Source organism: Oncorhynchus tshawytscha, linkage group LG07 (assembly GCF_018296145.1).
Source record: "Oncorhynchus tshawytscha isolate Ot180627B linkage group LG07, Otsh_v2.0, whole genome shotgun sequence".
Classification (NCBI taxonomy): Eukaryota; Metazoa; Chordata; class Actinopteri; order Salmoniformes; family Salmonidae; genus Oncorhynchus; species Oncorhynchus tshawytscha.
Genome location: NC_056435.1, coordinates 30,369,764 through 30,392,944, shown reverse-complemented (window position 1 = coordinate 30,392,944; position 23,181 = coordinate 30,369,764). Strand labels below are relative to the sequence as shown.

The 23,181-nt window shown below is 43.3% G+C and overlaps 1 protein-coding gene across 1 annotated transcript in view; it reads right to left on the bottom strand.

Moving 5' to 3' along the window:
* The window catches only part of shq1 (SHQ1, H/ACA ribonucleoprotein assembly factor), a 41,356-nt gene extending 18,809 nt beyond the window's left edge, over nucleotides 1-22,547 (bottom strand). Inside the window, exons 1-9 of the mRNA XM_024426822.2 lie at nucleotides 22,424-22,547; nucleotides 19,236-19,442; nucleotides 18,967-19,031; nucleotides 17,210-17,332; nucleotides 16,050-16,213; nucleotides 15,700-15,812; nucleotides 15,478-15,575; nucleotides 7,357-7,514; nucleotides 6,146-6,199 (exon numbers count right to left, since the gene is read on the bottom strand). Of these exons, the coding sequence (XP_024282590.1) occupies nucleotides 6,146-6,199; nucleotides 7,357-7,514; nucleotides 15,478-15,575; nucleotides 15,700-15,812; nucleotides 16,050-16,213; nucleotides 17,210-17,332; nucleotides 18,967-19,031; nucleotides 19,236-19,378 (918 nt within the window). The 5' untranslated portion in view covers nucleotides 19,379-19,442; nucleotides 22,424-22,547. The remainder of the gene's footprint in view (nucleotides 1-6,145; nucleotides 6,200-7,356; nucleotides 7,515-15,477; nucleotides 15,576-15,699; nucleotides 15,813-16,049; nucleotides 16,214-17,209; nucleotides 17,333-18,966; nucleotides 19,032-19,235; nucleotides 19,443-22,423) is intronic.
* Between the last annotated feature and the right edge of the window lie 634 nt (nucleotides 22,548-23,181).

Below are 23,181 nucleotides of genomic sequence, written 5' to 3'. Positions count from 1 at the left end.
CAGACTTGACGCTTGTCATTGAGGCCAAATAGTTCAATCAGACCAGAGAATCTTGTTTCTCATGGTCTGAGTCCTTTAGGTGCCTTTTGGCAAACTCCAAGCGGGCGGTCATGTGCCTTTTACTGATGAGTGGCTTCCGCCTGGACACTCTACCATAAAGGCCTGATTGGCAGAGTGCTGCAGAGATGGTTGTCCTTCTGGAAGGTTCACCCATTGCCACAGAGGAACTCTGGAATCTGTCAGAGTGACCATCGGGTTCTTGGTCACCTCCCTGACAAAGGCCCTTCTCTCTCCGCTCAGTTTGGAAGGGCGGCCAGCTCTAGGAAAAGTCTTGGTGGTTCCAAACATATTTTTTTTATACTTTTCCCTCAGAGCTCTAGGGGAAATTCCTTCTACCTCATGACTTGGTTTTTGCTCTGACATGCACTGCCAACTATGGAACCTTACACAGGCAGTTGTGTGCCTTACCAAATCATGTCCAATCAATTAAATATAGCACAGGTATACAGACCCGTAGCACTCACGTCCGTAGCCATGAAGTGCTTTGAAAGGCTGGCAATGGCTCACATCAACACCATCATCCCAGAAACCCTAGACACACTCCAATTTGCATACTTCCCAAACAGATCCACAGATGATGCAATCTCTATTGCATTCCACACTGCCCTTTCCCACCTGGACAAAAGGAACACCTATGTGAGAATGCTATTCATTGACTACAGCTCAGCATGCAACACCATAGTACCCTCAAAGCTCATCACTAAGCTAAGGAACCTGGGACTAAACACCTCCCTCTGCAACTGGATCCTGGACTTCCTGACGGGCCACCCCCGGGTGGTGAGGGTAGGTAGCAACACATCTGCCACACAGATCCTCAACACTGGAGCCCCCCAGGGGTGCGTGCTCAGTCCCCTCCTGCTCCCTGTTCACCCACGACTGCATGGCCAGGCACGACTCCAACACCATCATTAAGTTTGCAGACGACACAACAGTGGTAGGCCTGATCACAGACAACGATGAGACAGCCTATAGGGAGGTGGTCAGAGACCTGGCCGGGTGGTGCCAGAATAGCAACCTATCCCTAAGCTAAGATGATGATTGTGGAATACAGGAAAAGGAGCACCGAGCACGCCCCCATTCTCATCGACGGGGCTGTAGTGGAGCAGCTTGAGAGCTTCAAGTTCCTTGGTGTCCACATCAACAACAAACTTGGAGTGCCAAGTCTAGGACAAAAAGGCTTCTCAACAGTTTTTAGCCCCAAGCAATAAGACTCCTGAACAGGTAACCAAATGGTTACCGGGACTATCTGCATCGTCCCCCAACCCCTCTTTTACACTGCTGCTACTCTCTGTTTATCATATATGCATAGTCACTTTAACCATACCAACATGTACATACTACCTCAATTGGCCCGACCAACCATTGCTCCCGCACATTGGCTAACCGGGCTATCGGCATTGTATCCCACCACCACCTATTTTTATGCTACTGCTACTCTCTGTTCATCATATATGCATAGTCACTTTAACCATACCAACATGTACATACTACCTCAATAAGCCTGACTAACTGGTGTCTGTATATAGCCTTGCTACTGTTATTTTCAAATGTCTTTTTACTGTTGTTTTATTTCTTCACTTACCTACCTACCTACCTACCTACACACACCTTTTTTTCACACTATTGGTTAGAGCCTGTAAGTAAACATTTCACTGTAAGGTCTACACCTGTTGTATTCAGTGCATGTGACAAACTTTTATTTGATGTGGACTCCAATCAAGTTGTAGAAACATCTCAAGGATGATCAATGGAAACAGGATGCACCTGAGCTCAATTTCGAGCCTCATAGCAAAGGGTTTGAATACTTAAGTAAATGTGAAAAATTTAAGAAAGCTATTTTCACTTTGATGAGGAAAATGTTTTATTTAATCCATTTTAGAATAAGGATGTAACGTAACAAAATTTGGAAAAGGTCAATGGGTCTGAATACTTTCCGAATGCGTTGTATATACAGTACCAGTCAAAAGTTTCCACCTACTCCTTCCAGGGTTTTTCTTTACTTTTACTATTTTCTACATTGTAGAATAATGAAGATATCAAAACTCTTAAATAACACATTTAGTAACCCCCCAAAAAGTGTTAAATCAAAATATATTTTAGATTCTACAAAGTAGCCACCCTTTACCTTGCACTAGTCAAGGACCATATCACCTCCACCCTACCTGACACCCTTGACCCACTCCAATTTGCTTACCGCCCAAATAGGTCCACAGACGATGCAATCTCAACCACACTGCACACTGCCCTAACCCATCTGGACAAGAGGAATACCTATGTGAGAATGCTGTTCATCGACTACAGCTCGGCATTCAACACCATAGTACCCTCCAAGCTCGTCATCAAGCTCGAGACCCTGGGTCTCGACCCCGCCCTGTGCAACTGGGTTCTGGACTTCCTGACGGGCCGCCCCCAGGTGGTGAGGGTAGGCAACAACATCTCCTCCCCGCTGATCCTCAACACTGGGGCCCCACAAGGGTGCGTTCTGAGCCCTCTCCTGTACTCCCTGTTCACCCAAGACTGCGTGGCCATGCACGCCTCCAACTCAATCATCAAGTTTGCGGACGACACAACAGTGGTAGGCTTGATTACCAACAACGACGAGACGGCCTACAGGGAGGAGGTGAGGGCCCTCGGAGTGTGGTGTCAAAAAATAACCTCACACTCAACGTCAACAAAACTAAGGAGATGATTGTGGACTTCAGGAAACAGCAGAGGGAACACCCCCATCCACATCGATGGAACAGTAGTGGAGAGGGTAGCAAGTTTTAAGTTCCTCGGCATACACATCACAGACAAACTGAATTGGTCCACTCACACAGACAGCATCGTGAGGAAGGCGCAGCAGCGCCTCTTCAACCTCAGGAGGCTGAAGAAATTCGGCTTGTCACCAAAAGCACTCACAAACTTCTACAGATGCACAATCGAGAGCATCCTGGCGGGCTGTATCACCGCCTGGTATGGCAACTGCACCGCCCTCAACCGTAAGGCTCTCCAGAGGGTAGTGAGGTCTGCACAACGCATCACCGGGGCAAACTACCTGCCCTCCAGGACACCTACACCACCCGATGCTACAGGAAGGCCATAAAGATCATCAAGGACATCAACCACCCGAGCCACTGCCTGTTCACCCCGCTGTCATCCAGAAGGCGAGGTCAGTACAGGTGCATCAAAGCGGGGACCGAGAGACTAAAAACAGCTTCTATCTCAAGGCCATCAGACTGTTAAACAGCCACCACTAACATTGAGTGGCTACTGCCAACACACTGTCAATGACACTGACTCTACTCCAGCCACTTTAATAATGGGAATTGATGGGAAATGATGTAAATATATCACTAGCCACTTTAAACAATGCTACCTTATATAATGTTACTTACCCTACATTATTCATCTCATATGCATACGTAGAAACTGTACTCTATATCATCGACTGCATCCTTATGTAATACATGTATCACTAGCCACTTTAACTATGCCACTTGGTTTACATACTCATCTCATATGTATATACTGTACTCGATATCATCTACTGTATCTTGCCTATGCTGCTCTGTACCATCACTCATTCATATATCCTTATGTACATATTCCTTATCCCCTTACACTGTGTATAAGACAGTAGTTTTTTTGGAATTGTTAGATTACTTGTTCGTTATTACTGCATTGTCGGAACTAGAAGCACAAGCATTTCGCTACACTCGCATTAACATCTGCTAACCATGTGTATGTGACAAATAAAATTTGATTTGATGACTGCTTTGCACTCTTGGCATTCTCTCAACCAGCTTCATATGGAATGCTTTTCCAACAGTTTTGAAAGAGTTCCCACATAATCTGAGCACCTGATGGCTGCTTCTCCTTCACTCTGCGGTCCAACTCATCCCAAACCAACTCAATTGGGTTGAGGTCAGGTGATTGTGGAGGCCAGGTCATCTGATGGAGCACTCCACCACTTTCCTTCTTGGACAAATAGCACTTACACAGCCTGGAGATGTGTTGGGTAATTGTCGTGTTGAAAAACAAATTATTGCCCTACTAAGTGCAAACCAGATGGGATGGCGTATCGCTGCAGAATGCTGTGGTAGCCATGCTGGTTAAGTGTGCCTTGAATTCTAAATAAATCACTGACAGTATCACCAACAAACCTCCCCCACACCATCACATCTCCTCCTCCATGCTTCACTTTGGGAACTACACATGCAGAGATCCTCCGTTCACCTAATCTGCATCTCACAGACAGGTTGGAACCAAAAGTCTCAAATGTGGACCCATCAGATCAAAGGACAGATTTCCACCTGTCTAATGTCCATTGCACTTATTTCTTGGCCCAAGCAAGTCTCTTCTTCTAATTGGTGGTTTCTTTGCAGTGGTTTCTTTGCAGCAATTCAACCATGAAGGCCTGATTCACGTAGTCTCCTCTGAACAGTTGATGTTGAGATGTGTCTGTTACTTGAACTCTGTGAAGCATTTATTTGGACTGTAATTTCTGAGGCTGGTAACGCCAATGAACTTATAAGTAGAGGTAATTCTGGGTCTTCCTTTCCTGTTTCATCATAGCGCTTGATGGTTTTTGCGACTGCACCTGAAGAAACTTTCAAAGTTCTTGAAATTTTCCGGATTGACTGACGTTCATGTCTTATAGTCGTTTCTCTTTGCTTATTTGAGCTGTTCTTGCCATAGTATGGACTTGGTCTTTTACCAAATAGGGCTATCTTCTGGACCACCCCTACCTTGTCACAACACAACTGATTGGCTCAAACGCATTAAGTAGGAAAGAAATTCCACAAATTAACTTTTAACAAGGCACACCTGTTAATTGAAATGCATTCCAGGTGACTACCTCATGAAGGTGGTTGATAGAATACCAAGGGTGTGCAAAGCTGTCATCAAGGCAAAGGGTGGCTACTTTGAAGAATCTAAAAAGTAAAATATATTTTTGGTCACTACATGATTCCATGTGTTATTTCATAGTTTTGATGTCTTCACTATTATTCTACAATGAAGAAAACAGTACAAACAAAGAAAAACCCTTGAATGAGTCGGTGTGTCCGAACCTTTGACTGGTACTGTGTGTGTGCGTGATATATATATATATATATATATATATATATCACACACATATATATCATTATATATGATATATATATATATATAATATATATATTACACACTGAAAATATAAACACACAAAATGCAACAATTCCAAAGATGTTACTGAGTTACAGTTCATGTAAGGAAAGCAGTCAATGTAAATAAATTAGGCCCTAATCTACGGATTTCACATGACTGGGCAGGGGTGCAGCCATGGGTGGGTATTGAACCACCCACCCCCCACTGGGGAGCCAGGCCCAGCCAATCATAATTTGGTTATCTCCAAAAGGGCTTTATTACTGACAGAACTACTCCTCAGCACTCCACCTACCCCACCTCAGACAATACCGCAGGTGAAGAAGCCAGATGTGGTCTGCAGTTGTGAGGCTGGTTGGACGTACTGCCAAATTCTCTAAAATGACTTGAGGCAGATTATGGTAGAGAAATAAACATTAAATTATCTGGCAACAGCTCTGGTGGACATTCCTGCAGTCAGCATACCAATTGCACGCTTCCTCAAAACTTGAGACATCTGTGTCATTGTGTCGTGAGACAAATAGGCACATTTTAAAGTGGCCTTTTATTGTCCCCAGCACAAGGTGCGCCTGTGTAATGATCATGCTGTTCACCTGTCAGGTGGATGGATTATCTTGGCAAAGGAGAAATTCTCACCAACAGTTTCTGGGATTTTCCTATTTCAGCTCATGGACCAACATTTTACATGTTGTGTTAATATATATTTTTTTTATACAAGCTCTCCACCCAGCTGCAGCAAACTCAATCAAATGGTAATTTCCTAGGGCTGGTTGAGAGCTTTCCTCCGTCAGCGGCTGGAGCAGACACATTTAGATCAATAAAAGCCTTTAGCTCAAGATGGGGCCAGAAGCTGAAAACAGCCAGAATAGGGAAGCCGTGCCCAAGGTCATACTAAGGGATTTATTATTCCATGATACTTTAATTGACTTAAATAAGGGACTGCCTCCCCATTACTTACCTCAAGCCAGCAGAGAGTCCCACTTAGTTTTCTGATGGTCCACGGTGATTCAACCTGCAGTCATATAATGAAGAGGACAGAGGTCAACTTCTACACGCGCTTTAGAGAATCAAAGTGGGCCTACAACACATGAGAAAGCAATGATACCAATAACAGGCAAACTCGGGCCACACTCTCTTTAACACTCCGTCCCTAGTGTCCATTACAGATACCTTACAACACGATCTCTGGAAAAGCAGCCTGCTCCTGGCTCTCTAAGGTGTATAAGGCCGTAACACCCCAGATGTTCATAGAACATTCACAGATGACATCACAGGTTGCGGTCTAAAGTATGTGTTTACGGCAGTACTAAGAACTACAGCTCCGGATCTGACCCAATGATGTATAGAAACACATGAATGTGTGACCATGGTCTAACCTCACCATCTCCCATTGTAGACCTTAATTTAAGCAATAGGGCACAAGGAGGTGTAGTATATGGCCAATATACCACGGCATGACGTGGAGTGCCTGGATACAGCCCTTAGCCGTGGTATATTGGCTACACACACCACATACCCGAGGTGTTCGAATGCTATTATAAACTGGTTACCAACGTAATTAGAGCAGTAAAAACATTTTTTTTGTCATAGCTGTGGTTTACAATCTGATATTCAGGGTTCAAACGACCCATTCTATAATCTATTTTAGAACGAGCAACTGGGTCGAGCCCATAGATATAGAACAAAAAGACTAAGACTGGGTCGCGTCTCTGGCAACCCAAACGATAGGCAGCATGGGTAGCACCGTAGATTTGTGCCGGGACTACATCTCGTGGAAGGATGAAATAGTATGAATTAATTCATGAAACATTTTTTTAATTTTTTAAATTTTTAAATAACAGCATATCTGTCATTATTTGAATATGTTGGTAACCGGTTGTGTAAAAGTGATTATGTCCTCAAAGGAATTGTTTGGAGGATATACTGGCACGGTTTGGGAACAACACTCATGCCAATGCATCCTCCAAAACACCAGCTTCTTGGGCATTATCACTTCAACATCTATTTCCAGCTGTGCAACAACAGACTGTGAGTTCCATGTATTACGGTTTAGTGACAGTAAGACAACATAAAAAAAACTCAAGATCCCTGTAGGAACTTGGTGGAAGTCCATGTTAAAGCTTTGACCTGGAGGGAGATGTAGAGGCTAACTGATGGTCGCTAACTCACGTTGTGCTCTCCCTCTGTAGTGCGCAATTCGTAGCAGTATGCCAAGATGATGTCCACCAGGCTGAGCCACACCTGGAAACGGGACTTCTTGTCCAGGATGTAGGAATGGTTGGTAAACTTTCTTAGCTGCTCCTTCTCATCATCAGTGAAGGACACCGCTGAAAAACAACAGTCCACCCTTAGACTCACTGGGTTTCTACATGGGCCTAATCATGCCTGCAAACACATTCATTTCTAACAGTTCATGCACATATTCTACTATGAAGCAAAAGAGGGATCCATCATTTCTATTATGTTGCAGAGATGGCCCACGGCTTGAATTGTGTGAGGAAAACACTAGGTTATCAGTTCTTTTGGAAAGAATCAAAAGTTCCTGAGTTTCTTCCTCAGTTACTGATCAAGATACCCTCCACCCAAACTCAATTGGTAAAGTTTAATGTGCAACGTTCAGTGCTGAAAACAAAGCTAAAGGTCTGCAAGAACAGATTCCAAGTCAGCACTTTCTCTGCAGCTTATGGAACAGCTGAAAGCAATCCTTCCCTTTGCCTATCGAGGACAGCCCCTATACTGAGCCCCTGAGTGTGTGGGCTTGACTGTGCGTGCACACACTACAGCAGCAGTTTCAAATGATCCTCTTGGCTCTGCTGGGAACTGGATTCCTGCTCCATTACATCAGGGCTAGATCCCTGCAGACGGTACCCCGATTCCCTTGCCAGTGCAGCTGCAGCAGCCCAGCCTGGCCAAGCGGAGCACACACGCACACCTCCCCCTTACCGCACCTCCCCGGGAGATCAGCCAGGACGCTCGGGAGAAACTCAGCGCCCCACTGGCCTACATCCAGCAGTCTGCCGAGTGTAGGAAACACACACAGACTATTGAGGGGGGTTGTTACATAGCGGGATATTATTTTAAAAGATATCGTATTGTTTTGAAAATGTCGCAATAATCTTTTTGTGCTAGTTGGCTATACTGGCACAAAAACTCCAGTATTTTTCCATTATAGCTTGTTCTCCCATTATAGCTTGTTCTTCATCTTTGTAAATAGGGAGCCAATTTGTTCTCCAGAAATGGATCAAAACGTGTTCTCATGGCTCCCCTTTGTCCCTCTGCAGCAGACATACACTATATATGAAAAAGGATGTGGACACCCCTTCAAATTAGTGGATTCACCTATTTCAACATGTATAAAATTGAGCACACAGCCATGCAATCTCCATAAACAAACATTGGCAGTAGAATGCGCTTACGTAGCACCCTCATAGCATGCCACCTTTCCACCAACAAGTCAGTTTGTGCTGAAGCGCATAAAAATCATCTGTCCTCAGTTAAAACTACCATGGTTGAGCAGTTGCACACAAGCCTCAGATCACCATGCGCGATGCCAAGCGCCGGCTGGAGTGGTAGAAAGCTCGCCGCCATTGGAGTCTGGAGCAGTGATGAATCACGCTTCACCATCTGGCAAGCCGACAGATGAATCTGGGTTTGGCGGATGCCAGGAGAACGCTACCTGCTCTAAGGCATACAGTAGTGCCAACTGTAAAGTTTGGTGGTGGAGGAGTACTGGTCTGGGGCTGTTTTTCATGGTTCGGGGTTGGACCATTAGTTCCAGTGAAGGGAAATATTAATGCTACAGCATACAATGACATTCTAGACGAGTCTGTGCTTCCAACTTCGCGGCAACAGTTTGGGGAAGGCCCTGTCCTTTTCCAATATGACAATGCCCCTGTGCGAAGACAGGTCCATACAGAAATGGTTTGTAGAGGTCGGTGTGGAAGAACTTGACTGGCCTGCACAGAGCCTTGACCTCAATCCCGTCGAACATCTTTGGGAACACCTTTGGGATGAATTGGAACGTTGACTGACAGCCAGGCCTAATCACTCAAAATCAGTGCCCGACCTCACTAATGCTCGTGGCTGAATGGAAGCAAGTCCCTGCAGCAATATTCCAAAATCGTGTAAGTCCATTACATCACTGGGGTCAAGCTTCCTGCCATCCTGGACCTCTATACCAGACGGTGTCAGAGGAAGGCCCTAAACATTGTCAAAGACTCCAGCCACCATCGTCTCACGGCAAGCAGTTCCGGAGCGCCAGGTCTAGTCTAGGTCCAAAAGGTTTCTTAACAGCTTCTACCTCCAAAGCCATAAGACTCCTGAACAGCTAATCAAATGACTACCCAGACTATTTGCATTGGGGATCAGGGAAAAGTGATAGGGCTGCTGGCAAACAGGTTCCTTTGTTTATTTATTAGAACAGCAGTCCAGCACTCATCAAGATGTTCCAAAAAGTGTATACAAGCGCTGTCATTCAGTGACATCTAGCGAAAGCATCAGTTGCTGTAACTCCTGTTTTTGTCCACACGTAATGGATCTAAAAATACATTTTAAAACAGGATGAACATGGGATTACTGCCAATAACAAGCTAACTGGGCCTGCATAATGCAGCCGCAGCGCTCCATTCATCCAAGAGACATCTGGATGAGATTAGAAGATCTAATGGGACAATCTGAAAGGCACTCACTGATCTCAGCTTTGATCCTAGCCAATCGAGTGTGTGTGTGTGTGTGTGTGTGTGTGGGGGGGGGGTCAGATGAATGGAGATTAATTTGTCATTTAGTTCCTCCAGTCTTCTGAGCAGTCTGCCCCCATTGTATGGCCCTACCCCAGGTACAGATGGCACCAGTGACATGGAGCAAATATACCTCTGCTCAACGTGCACGAGGCTGGAGATTACCTACAACTATACTTCACTCAGAGGCTTCTGACGAATGACCTTGGTAGTACAGAACAAGGTCGTCAACACTCAATACTAAAGCGCAACTGTTTAAGATTGACATTTTCTGACGTTAAAGAACCTGCGAGTCAATGCAATGAATGTAGTGATGAATCACAGACTGCCACTGGCAGGTCAAACCAGCCATAAGAAGAGCCGCAGGCAGAGACAGGGCTGTCATGTTGGATTAACACCGCCCACTCAGTTCATGTGGACCCAGTGGACAGCTTGTGGCCTGTCAGTGCTCTGGCCTCGACCCGGGGAACACAGAGGGGGCACAAAGGTCCAGGGTGAGGTTTCTACTTAATTACCACTAGTGTCTACACCCATCTGTCAGCTGACATATACTGTATTTCTCTGTCTTACGGGAGGCAAGGGAGGGAGAAAAAAACAGAAAGAGGCCAAAATAGGGAAGCTTAAGAATTTTGCTCCCACACATTATATACAGTACTAGTCAAACGTTTGGACACACCTACTCATTCAAAAGGTTCTTAATTTGGACTGTTTTCTACATTGTACAAAACTATTAAATAACACGTATGGAATCATGTAGTAACCAAAAGTATTAAATAACATTTTTATATTTTAGATTCTTCAAAGTAGCCACCGCTTGCCTTGATGACAGCTTTGCACTCTCGTAGCATTCTCTCAACCAGCTTCATGAGGAGTCCTTTTCCAACAGTCTTGAAGGAGTTACCACATATGCTGAGCACTTGGCTGCTTTTCCTTTACTCTGCGTTCCAACTCATCCCAAACCATCTCAATTTGGATTGAGGTTGTGTGATTGTGGAGGCCAGGTCATCTGATGCAGCACTCCATCCCTCTCCTTCTTGGTCAAATAGCCCTTACACAGCCTGGAGGTGTGTTTTGGGTCATTGTCCTGATGAAAAACAAATGATAGTTCCCCCCCCTAAGTGCAAACCAGATGGGATGGTGTATCGCTGCAGAATTCTGTGGTAGCCATGCTGGTTAAGTGTGCCTTGAATTCTAAATAAATCATTGACAGTGTCACCAGCAAAGCACCCCCACACCATCACACCTCCTCCTCCAGGCTTCACAGTGGGAACTACACATGCAGAGATCATCCGTTCACCTACTCTGCGTCTCCCAAAGACACTGCGGTTGAAACAAAAAATGTCAAATTTGGACCCATCAGATCAAAGGACAGATTTCCACCGGTCTAATGTCCATTGCTCGTGTTTCTTGGCCCAAGCAAGTCTCTTCTTCTAATTGGTGTCCTTTAGTAGTGGTTTCTTTGCAGCAATCCGACCATGAAGGCCTGATTCACATAGTCTCCTCTGAACAGTTGATGTTGAGATGTGTCTGTTACTTGAACTCTGTGAAGCATTTATTTGGACTGTAATTTCTGAGGCTGGTAACTCCAATTAACATATCCTCTGCAGTAGAGGTAACTCTGAGTCTTCCTTTCCTGTGGCGGTCCTCATGAGAGCCTGTTTCATCATATCGCTTGTTGGTTTTTGTCGACTGCACCTGAAGAAACGATCAAAGTTCTTGAAATGTTCCAGATTGACTGACCTTCATGTCTGAAAGTAACAGACTGTCATTTCTCTTTGCTTATTTGAGCTGTTATTGCCATAGTTCTGGGACACTGTAAAGTCCATGGAGAACAAGAGCACCTCCTCCCAGCTGCCCACTGCACTGAGGCTAGGTAACACGGTCACCACCAATAAATCCATGATTATCGAAAACTTCAACAAGCATTTCTCAACGGCTGGCCATGCCTTCCTCCTGGCTACTCCAACCTCGGCCAACAGCTCCGCCCCCCCCACAGCTACTCGCCCAAGCCTCTCCAGGTTCTCCTTTACCCAAATCCAGATAGCAGATGATCTGAAAGAGCTGCAAAACCTGGACCCGTACAAATCAGCTGGGCTTGACAATCTGGACCCTCTATTTCTGAAACTATCCGTCACATTGTCGCAACCCCTATTACCAGCCTGTTCAACCTCTTTCATATCGTCTGAGATCCCCAAGGATTGGAAAGCTGCCGCAGTCGTCCCCCTCTTCAAAGGGGGAGACACCCTGGACCCAAACTGTTACAGACCTATATCCATCCTGCCCTGCCTATCTAAGGTCTTCGAAAGCCGAGTCAACAAACAGGTCACTAACCATCTCGAATCCCACCGTACCTTCTCCGCTGTGCAATCTGGTTTCCGAGCCGGTCACGGGTGTACCTCTGCCACGCTCAAGGTACTAAATGATATCATAACCGCCATCGATAAAAGACAGTATTGTGCAGCCGTCTTCATCGACCTGGCCAAGGTTTTCGACTCTGTCAATCACCATATTCTTATCGGCAGACTCAGTAGCCTCGGTTTTTCTAATGACTGCCTTGCCTGGTTCACCAACTACTTTGCAGACAGAGTTCAGTGTGTCAAATCGGAGGGCATGCTGTCCGGTCCTCTGGCAGTCTCTATGGGGGCGCCACAGGGTTCAATTCTCGGGCCGACTCTTTTCTCTGTATATATCAATGATGTTGCTCTTGCTGCGGGCGATTCCCTGATCCACCTCTACGCAGACGACACCATTCTGTATACTTCCGGCCCGTCCTTGGACACTGTGCTATCTAACCTCCAAACGAGTGTCAATGCCATACAACACTCATTCCGTGGCCTCCAACTGCTCTTAAACGCAAGTAAAACCAAATGCATGCTTTTCAACCATTCGCTGCCTGCACCCGCACGCCCGACTAGCATCACCACCCTGGATGGTTCCGACCTAGAATATGTGGACATCTATAAGTACCTAGGTGTCTGGCTAGACTGTAAACTCTCCTTCCAGACTCATATCAAACATCTCCAATCTAAAATAAAATCTAGAGTCGGCTTTCTATTCCGCAACAAAGCCTCCTTCACTCACGCCGCCAAACTTACCCTAGTAAAACTGACTATCCTACCGATCCTCGACTTCGGCGATGTCATCTACAAAATAGCTTCCAATACTCTACTCAGCAAACTGGATGCAGTTCATCACAGTGCCATCCGTTTTGTTACTAAAGCACCTTATACCACCCACCACTGCGACCTGTATGCTCTAGTCGGCTGGCCCTCGCTACATAATCGTCGCCAGACCCACTGGCTCCAGGTCATCTACAAGTCCATGCTAGGTAAAGCTCCGCCTTATCTCAGTTCACTGGTCATGATGCAACACCCACCCGTAGCACGCGCTCCAGCAGGTGTATCTCACTGATCATCCCTAAAGCCAACACCTCATTTGGCCGCCTTTTGTTCCAGTTCTCTGCTGCCTGTGACTGGAACGAATTGCAAAAATCGCTGAAGTTGGAGACTTTTATCTCCCTCACCAACTTCAAACATCTGCTATCTGAGCAGCTAACCGATCGCTGCAGCTGTACATAGTCCATCGGTAAATAGCCCACCCAATTTTACCTACCTCATCCCCATACTGTTTATATTTATTTACTTTTCTGCTCTTTTGCACACCAATATCTCTACCTGTACATGACCATCTGATAATTTATCACTCCAGTGTTAATCTGCAAAATTGTAATTATTCGCCTACCTCCTCATGCCTTTTGCACACAATGTATATAGACTCCCCTTTTTTTTCTACTGTGTTATTGACTTGTTAATTGTTTACTCCATGTGTAACTCTGTGTTGTCTGTTCACACTGCTATGCTTTATCTTGGCCAGGTCGCAGTTGCAAATGAGAACTTGTTCTCAACTAGCCTACCTGGTTAAATAAAGGTGAAATAAAAAAATTATATGGAAATGGTCTTTTACCAAATAGGGCTATCTTCTGTATACCAGCCCTACCTTGTCACAACACAACTGATTGGCTCAAATGCATTAAGGAAAGAAATTCCACAAATTAACTTTTAATAACAAGGCACACCTGTTAATTGAAATGCATTCCAGGTGACTACCTCATGAAGCTGGTTGAGAGAATGCCAAGAGTGTGCAAAACGATCAACAAGGCAAAGGGTGGCTACTTCGACGAATCTCAAATATAAAATATATTTCGATTTTTTAAACACTTTTTTGGTTACTGCATGATTCCAACAGTAAATTAAACCTACTCTTTCAAGGGTTGTGTCCAAACTTTTGATGGTACATATATAAAATGTGTTAAAATCATAAGCATGCTATCAAGATTTTACTACTAATGGCTACATTTGCTGACCAATACTCTTCCGACGGACAGGGGAAGGCTAACGTGCATCCAGCTGTCAGTTAAGTCATTAGTTTAAATTTGTCCCCTTTATCTGCGCCGGGGCTCCGGCCGAGTACTCAGAATACCGAATGAGAAAAGGGAGTTCACAGAGTTGCAGGAAAACTTAATGCTGGATTCCTCCTGCCTACGGCTAATGACCCATGTATGAGTGCCGCGTAGTATTGACTGATGGCTGTTCGGCAGTGTGCGATCTCTCCTGTGCTAGGACAGAGATGGGGATCCTGGCACTGTCAACCCAGCATATCCTCCTGTGATAATGTTTCATCTAAATCCTTTCCTGAGCGTACAGTACGACATCCTGTACTAACATAAGCTGTGGCTACGAGCCATGTGTTCGTTGATGCGGTGGGAGCAGAGGAATTAGCAGGCTGTTAGGAGAGCTGGATGGCACAATTGAATTGTTCCATAAGCCCTTATCGCTCTCATCTGAGAGAGAAGAGAGGAAAACAAACCTGTAGAGCCCAGCCAGCCGTGGATCACATCTTTTAAATGACTCATTGATTTCTTATGTCATGGATTGATAAGAGATAAAGAAAAGAAAGAGGATTTGAGCTAGTGAGATAATGGCGATACAAGTCTGGATGGGGGGGTGGCTTGGAGAAAAGGGAAATTGGGTTCAATTCTGCATTTTAAGGAAAGCCCTAAGAAATTATGATCTAGACTGAATATGTTCTTTAATGACCATTACAAAACTAACACTGTAGGCTTAATGTCAAACTCAATCCAGTGAAATGTTAAACTCCACGCCACAAACTTACAACTGACAGCACTCCACAAAACAATTCAACAATACTGGATATATATACACATATACACACACGTTAAAACAGTAATTATTTATACATTAACACAAATGGGGTTTTCTGGGGGAGTCACTTGTTTGACGCCAAAGTTAAGTTAATTTTTTGTTGTCAGTATTTATACACCACCTGCTGGTGGAAATCTCTTACTGCTCTTTGTGTGATCTGAGCTTAAACTACAGGTTATCATTACTCTGTAATACAATGCTACTACATGAAATACAGCATCATTTAACAGACATAAGAGCAACTTAATATCAAATTCTAGTACATGATTTGAAGATTAACGATCCCTTCATGTGTGGTAGTGATGGGATAGATAGGGAGGACTCCAGCTCACCTGCCTCTCCCTGCCGGATGGAGTCTGGGCACAGATCAGACCACCAAGGGAGGAACTTCAGCAGACCCTGGATCTCCTCGTCCTCAAACAGGTCAGCACTACAGACACAAACAGCTCAGTGTCATAACAATGAAAGTGATAGAACACAATACAATAAATCTGTGCATTTGTTAATATTGAACAATGATTTAATTAGTGGGTACTATTCTTTGGAAAACTCACAGGTAATGGTCAGGGCAGAATATGGACGTCTCAGCGTCCAGTCGTTTCCTTCTCCTCTCTGACCCTGTGGTTCTATCTGGGTTTTGGATGTCGATGACATCACTCAGCTCCTCCTGATTGGACAATACTCCATTAGATCTTCACATGCTGTACTCGATGTTATGTTTTCCTGGTCAGGTCATATGGTCAGGAAGAACTCCTGGCCCTACTTACGGGAACGATACCAATCGCATTATAAAACCTAGCAATGCTTTCAAAGGATACCATTCCACTACTAATTTCTAGGAACCGTCTTCAAGAAGCACAGTGTGACTCTGTGCAGTACTGCCAAAGCCAATGAATGACCTTACCTGCAGTCGAGTGAACACTCCGGACCTCTGACTCCCAAAGCCATACTTCTGCAGTTCCTTCAGCTGCTCCTCTGAGGTGTCCATGTATACCTCCTGCTCAACCTGCCAGTCAAACTCCTCTTCGTCATCCTCTTCCTCACCGTCCACAATTCCACTGCACGCTTCTGTAATGTAAAGAAAGCATCAATGTCTTAATGAGAAACAAAATCATTCAGCCAAATCGTATTACAACATCATCGATGACAAAATCCAGTGGGTTTTTTTCTGTTCTCAGTCCTTACTTCAGTGGTTTCGTTTACGAGACATATATTTGAGCTTAACATGAACATCAATATGTCTTCCAGCAATATACTAGACTCTGGAGCAGTGGAAACGCCTTCTCTGGAGTGATGAATCAAGCTTCACCATCTGGCAGTCCGACAGACTAATCTGGATTTGGCAGATGCCAGGAGAACGCTAGCTGCCCCAACGCATAGTGCCAACTAAAAAGTTTGGTGGTGGAGGAATAATGTTCTTTTGCTGTTTTTCATGGTTTGGGCTTGGACCCTTAGTTCCAGTGAAGGGAAATATTAAAGGTACAGGATACAATGACATTCTAGACAATTCTTTGCTTCCAACTTTGTGCCAACAGTTTGGGGAAGGCCCTTTCCTGTTTTAGCTTGACAATGCCCCCATGCACAAAGCGAGGTCCATACAGAAATGGTGTGTCGAAAACGTCACTGGCCTGCGTAGAGCCCTGACGATTACATTTGGGATGAATTGGACCGCTGACTGCGAGCCAGGCCTAATTGCCCATCAACAGTGCCCAACCTCACTAATGCTCGTGGCTAAATGGAAGCAAGTCCCCGCAGCAATGTTCCAACATCCAGCATTCCCAGAAGATTGGAGGCTGTTATAGCAGCAAAAGGGGGACCAACTCCATATAATGATTTTGGAATGAGATGTAAGACAAGCAGGTGTCCACACACACACACATATATTTTCCTACTAGCACCGACTTTGATGGCATCTACTTTAAGGGAAAATGTACTCGCTACGACTGTGATATGTGGTTGTCTCACCTAGGCATCTTAAGATGAATGCACTAATTGCAAGTCGCTTTGGATAAGAGCATCTGCTAAATGACTACAATGTAAATGTTATGGCACTTCAGTATATACCCATGTCTTCCACCAGAGGCTTGGCTGAGCGGGAGCCTTTGGGAGCAAGGAGACTAGTCAGCATCTGGAGCCCTTCAAAGTGTTCCCCTGCTGTCTCCTTGGGGACGTGCAGGGTAAAAAGACCTGGGACACACAGAGAGAACATCAGGGAGCAGGTCAAACAATTGGCAGCGCTGTGGCAGAGATCTGCGGTTTGAGAAACGCAACAACTGAATGTGTAGCTGTACAAAGTGTAGAGCCGTAGACAATGTGAAAGCAAATCGGATAGCATTGTCTGCCTTTAAACAGTCCTGGAGCATTTTTCATCAAGTAGACATGGCTCGTCACATGTAGAACAATGAATGCTCACGATAAATGCATGACTGTCTCTGCAGACACATATTCAGTCAAAAGCAGAGGTTTACTTCTCTCAAAACAGCAATTAAAAGAGAAAGACGACAAAACCTATAAAATATATGACCATTCCACCTCTAGCCAAGGAGATAATTTCTAGGTCTTAATCCCTTTTAAAGACCTCATAAAACTTTCAACACTTTGTTGGAGTATTTAACTTAAAAACACTTTATGCTAGTTGGCTAACTGCCTTGGCTCTGGGCCCCTTAAGAGGAGGCTCCAAAGGCAGTAGGGCTGGCTGATATATCGCAAAAACTGGTATATGGATTTTTACAATACCGTCAATATCGATATGTTGACACAGTGCAGGATAAACATACAAATTTATCCAAATGGTACTACTTGAATGTGTATAAAACAAATCAGAATGGAGAAAGCCCATAAAATGTATTTGTTGCCATTCAAGGGTGAACTTGTATTATTCAGAAGCATTAAATAGTGTCAAATACCGCCGTACATGAGACAAATATGGTGATATGATATTTTGGCTATATTACCCAGCCCAAAAAAAGATGCATCGTAATAATTTCTAATTGAGAGTATAAACCGGGACTCCCATTAGAGAAGCTAAATTAGCAGCAGTTAGTGGCTTATTTAGACACAGTATGTCAAACAGGGCGTCGCTGATCCGAGGGCCAATGATGTGTCAGCGTGCATAAAGTGAACGCTTCACCAACCCAACATAATCAAGAGGGATAATTGGAAATTAAATTCATTAAAAAGAATGATCCGAGTATTCCACTACTAACTGAAAATAAATTGCTTTGAATCAAAGTAGCCGCATGAGAATGAGTTGGTAAATAGAATAAATACCTGAATAAAACAAAAAAAGGCCAAGAGTCACTAGAAATGAGCAGAAATAAAAGTAGGGCTGCAGGAGGCACTCATTACATCACGGACGGGTCAAATGGCCCTCCATATCTAACAGCATAACCAGTAATTAAGTCTGTGTGGCCGTCTCTGTAGTGAGTGCTAAAGAGGCACCAGGGATCAATCCCACTGACTCTGCCATCAGCCCCATCACTCAGGGTCCTGCTACTCTCTGGCTAGCTGAAGTACTAACCACACACTGTGGAGTCTGGTGAGAGGATCCGCCTAACAACCAGTAATGCTGATTTGATTACTGGGAGGTCAAGAGGACACACGCACTGACAAAGATAGGGTCACATTGCGTTTCAATGAACGGGTCAATAAAGCACTATCAACAATGCATTAGGGGGTCTGTTTTCATCAGAATATGAAAGCCTGCATTATCTTTCAACCACACGCATCCATTCTAAAATGCAAAGAGTCAACGGCAAAACGACAAATGAATGATTCCTTATCAATAAAAACATGAACAAACTTTAAATACCAAACATTACCTTTATCAATGTCGAAAGTGGCCTTTTCCCTCCCATCCTCCACTATCTTTCCAGGTAAGGTCAGTCTTGATAAGAGATACAAGTGTTAGAACTAAACAAGAAGGTAGCCTATCAGCCTGTTGACACAATTACAGCATATCATGGTGCAACTGTGTGCATTGAAAACTACATATGTATATATATTTAAAAAATATATATATATAAAAAATGAAAAAAAAAAAAAAAAACATGAATGAAGTGACTTCAATAATGGCAGCACAAAAATTTACCTGAGGAAGTAAGGCTTGGCATAGAATTTGAAATCATCTCCATCGATGTAGAGATCAAACTCTGATGTTCTCGTGTAAGGCACACGGATGGTCAGGATTAGGAAAGTTGGGTCCTGGCTCAACTCAAACGCTGGAGTAATCATGATGAACAGAACACCGCAGGTGAGGATCTACAGGGGTCTGTGAGAGCTCAGGGGTCTGTGAGAGCTGTGGAAGTAGTGGGGGAGTTTGATTAGCCCACAAGATATCATACACATTTTATAATGCTTAGCAGTAGCACTGCTTGACATCAAACTGATCTTCTCCAGAGCCCACTTATTTCTTCTTTACTCCTAGAATTGGGAAGTCACGGTGTTGATACTTCTGTACCAGCAGCCACTAACAGATCTGATCATCCAACTAATCAACAACCATGAACCTGATTAAAACAGGTATGCGTTCAGTATGACAGAACGGTGTTCAACGTTGAATCCAACGGAAACTGTACTGTACTGAACGACCAGTTGAAAAAAACGATTTTGCCGGCTCAGAGTGTGATTATTACGAGAGGTGGACCGATTCATCGGAATGGCCGATTAATTAGGGTCGATTTCAAGTTTTCATAACAAATCGGTAATCGGCATTTTTGGACACCGATTGTGGCCGATTACATTGCACTCCACGAGGAGCATGCGTGGCAGACTGACTACCTGTTATGCAAGTGCAGCAAGAAGCCATGGTAAGTTGCTAGCTAGCATTAAACTTATCTTATAAAAAAACAATCAAACTACACGTGGTTGATGATATTACTAGTTTATCTAGCTTGTCCTGCGTTGCATATAATCAATGTAGTGCCTGTTAATTTCTCAATCATAAATTGATTTTATTGATGTATTATATTAAGTTAAAATAAAAGTGTTTATTCAGTATTGTTGTAAATGTCATTATTACAAATAAATAAATACAAAAAAAACATCTGATAAATCGGTATCGGCTTTTTTTGGTCCTCCAATAATCAGTATTGACGTTGAAAAATCAGTCAGTCGACCTCTAATTATTACCGTATGGTGTGTTGCACGAGTTTGGTCACACCCATATTGATCAGGACCACACATCTCAACACCACAAAACGAGAGCAAATGTACCTCAGACTGTTGAAGAACAGTGTGCACCGTTGTGAGGAAAAGTGTCGTTCAGTGCAAACATTCACACAACGTAGCAAATGTCGAGGCGAACTGAACGCACAACAGGTGTGTGAAGTACCTGAGAACTATTGTCATGTAACTGACAGACATTTCCCTCCATTTCTCCCCACATGAACTCTGTTTCTACAAAGTTTGTTGCTAATGTTTGCTGACCTAACTACGCTATTGCTAGTCCCATACAAAATTGTGATTCACTACATGTAAAAGAAACACACCGGAGTCTTGTTATCATTATAATTAAAAAATAATTTTAAAAATGGAATGCTGCATTCATAACATCTAGTACCAGAATACGACAGGGAAAAATCCACTGGTAATTACTAGTGTGAAGCTCATCTACAGTCACTAAGCTATCATCTCTGAGATACAAGTTCTCCCACATGCTGAACTCTGATGTCACATACTAAGGAAATTACCTCAATATTAGCATTTTCTGCAGTTAAAAATGTTTTTTTTTAACCTATTAATTTGGTTTATGAACCCTGCTATTTGTTTACCAGCATGAAAGCTCTACTGTTAGATGGTTGACACAGCTAGTAACCGGAAGGTTGCAAGTTCAAAACCCTGAGCTGACAAGGTACAAAATCTGTCGTTCTGCCCCTGAACAGGCAGTTAGCCCACTGTTCCTAGGTCGTCATTGAAAATAAGAATTTGTTCTTAACTGACTTGCCTAGTTAAATAAAGGTAAAATAAATCAAATTTAAAAAATTGCCAATCAGCATTCTCAACAAATTCAAAGCATGTGAATGTACACAACTCATTGCTCCCAGTTTACAAGAAGGATTTTCAGTTTCCAAAATGTTATGAACGCATCATAATGCCAATCTGTCTGCACTCACCACTGCTCCATAAAGTTCACAGCTTTAGCCACAGGTTGTGCGCCTAGAAGTATTAGATTTAGGCAGTGTTTTCATTGTTTATTGGAAACGTTCATGTAAATGACGTCTTACATAAGAAATGTGCATTAGTGCTTATTAATAATTTACTGAGTGGTTTATGCCAGGTTAGGCCGGGCAGGTAGTTTTAGGATGCCCATGGTCCTCATTCTAGGTCCAGGAGAAAAAGCGTCTTGTCAAAGTAACAGAGTTTATAGCTCTGAGAGTTTATTCTATTGACAAATAATATCAAAACGTTTGTTTGTCATGTGCTCCGAATACAATGAAATTCTTACTTACAAGCCCTAACCAACAGTGCAATTTTAAGAAAAAAAATAGGTATTAGGTAAACAATAGATAAGTAAAGAAATACACATTTTTAAAAAGGTAGAATGACAGTAGCGAGGCTATATACAGGTGGTACCGGTACAGAGTCAATGTGCGGGTCACCGGTTAGTCGGCTAATTGAGGTAATATGTAGGTATAGTTATAGCACCTATGCATTGATTATAACCAGAGAGAAGCAGCAGCGTAAAAGAGGGAGCACTCTGGTTACACAGGCAGACCAATTTGGACCTGATCTACTGACTAGTCTCAACTGCTTCTCCAGAACCTCCTACATAAGCTGCAGGGTCCTCTTTAACAATCAGTACTGGGCTGGAACAAAAACCTGCGCCCCATGCCTGAGTCCACAAGACCACGTTTGAAAAGTGGCAAACTCCTCCACCTTGTGGTTGGTTTTGTAGCAGAGTGTACTGTGTTGTTTACCCTCCACGTGCCACTGACACACGGTCAGTAGCCTAATTAAAAAGATCACGTTGAACTGTTTCAGTAGCACCCACTTAAACGTTTCAAATACATTTCAAATGAATGGTCAAATACGACTTTGAATAGTATTAAGGTAAGTGTGTTTAAGACCGAGTAGCTTAGCTAGTTATCTAGCTACGTTTATTCAATATACTGTTATAAATTAGCTAGCTAGCTAACGGCAGGCCGATTTAATGTCTGGCCAGATAAGATGTTAGCCTGTAGCTTTCTACAGTACTGACACGATAACGATGTAGGCTGTTAACATGCATTAACAATTTACAGTCAGTGAACTGAAATTTTTAAAAGAACACGAAATTACCTTATGAACTCGTCTCATTAGAAATCATCATGGTAAACTTGTGTGATGTGAACAGCACTTTAGCGTGGCATCATCATCAGCGTCTCGTCAACAACACTAAAAATGTACTTCCGGGTCAAGGAATTTTGAAAACGTTCTAAATTAAAGTCCCCCACGTAATTGTAGAAACGTTTCAATAACCTGTATTTATTCGTGATAGATGAAAGGTAGTTGTCTAAACATGAACAATTAATCATATTTGTTCATATTCCATTGACGACCACAATGTGAATCACATATTGGCTTATAGAGCAAAACATATTCTGGATGCTTTAGTAAAAGTATTGTAGGGAATACTCAGTAGGGTCTGTAGAATGACATATTTATACTTTCTTAGCACAAGGATTCGATCCAACAATCTTTCAGATACTGACCCAATGCTCTAACCACTAGGCTACCTGCCACCACAATGGCATGCAAGACTATGTTTTACATGAGTTATTGGTAAGGAAAGCACTTGAAAGAAGTTAAGACTTGAAGCTTGAATGATAGAGCAGACTGATGAAATTAAGTTATATGCTTAATAATGAAATATATTTAAATATATTGTGTTATTTATTTCACATAGTGGTGGGGGCCATTATCAATAATTTGATATGATATCAATACCGTTTGATATCGATATGAGCAAGGCATATCATGATATTGGTTTATTCCTCCTGTTAACCTATACTATTCTGTTAAAAAGCCTGCATCACTATCCCTGCATGCACAAAGCC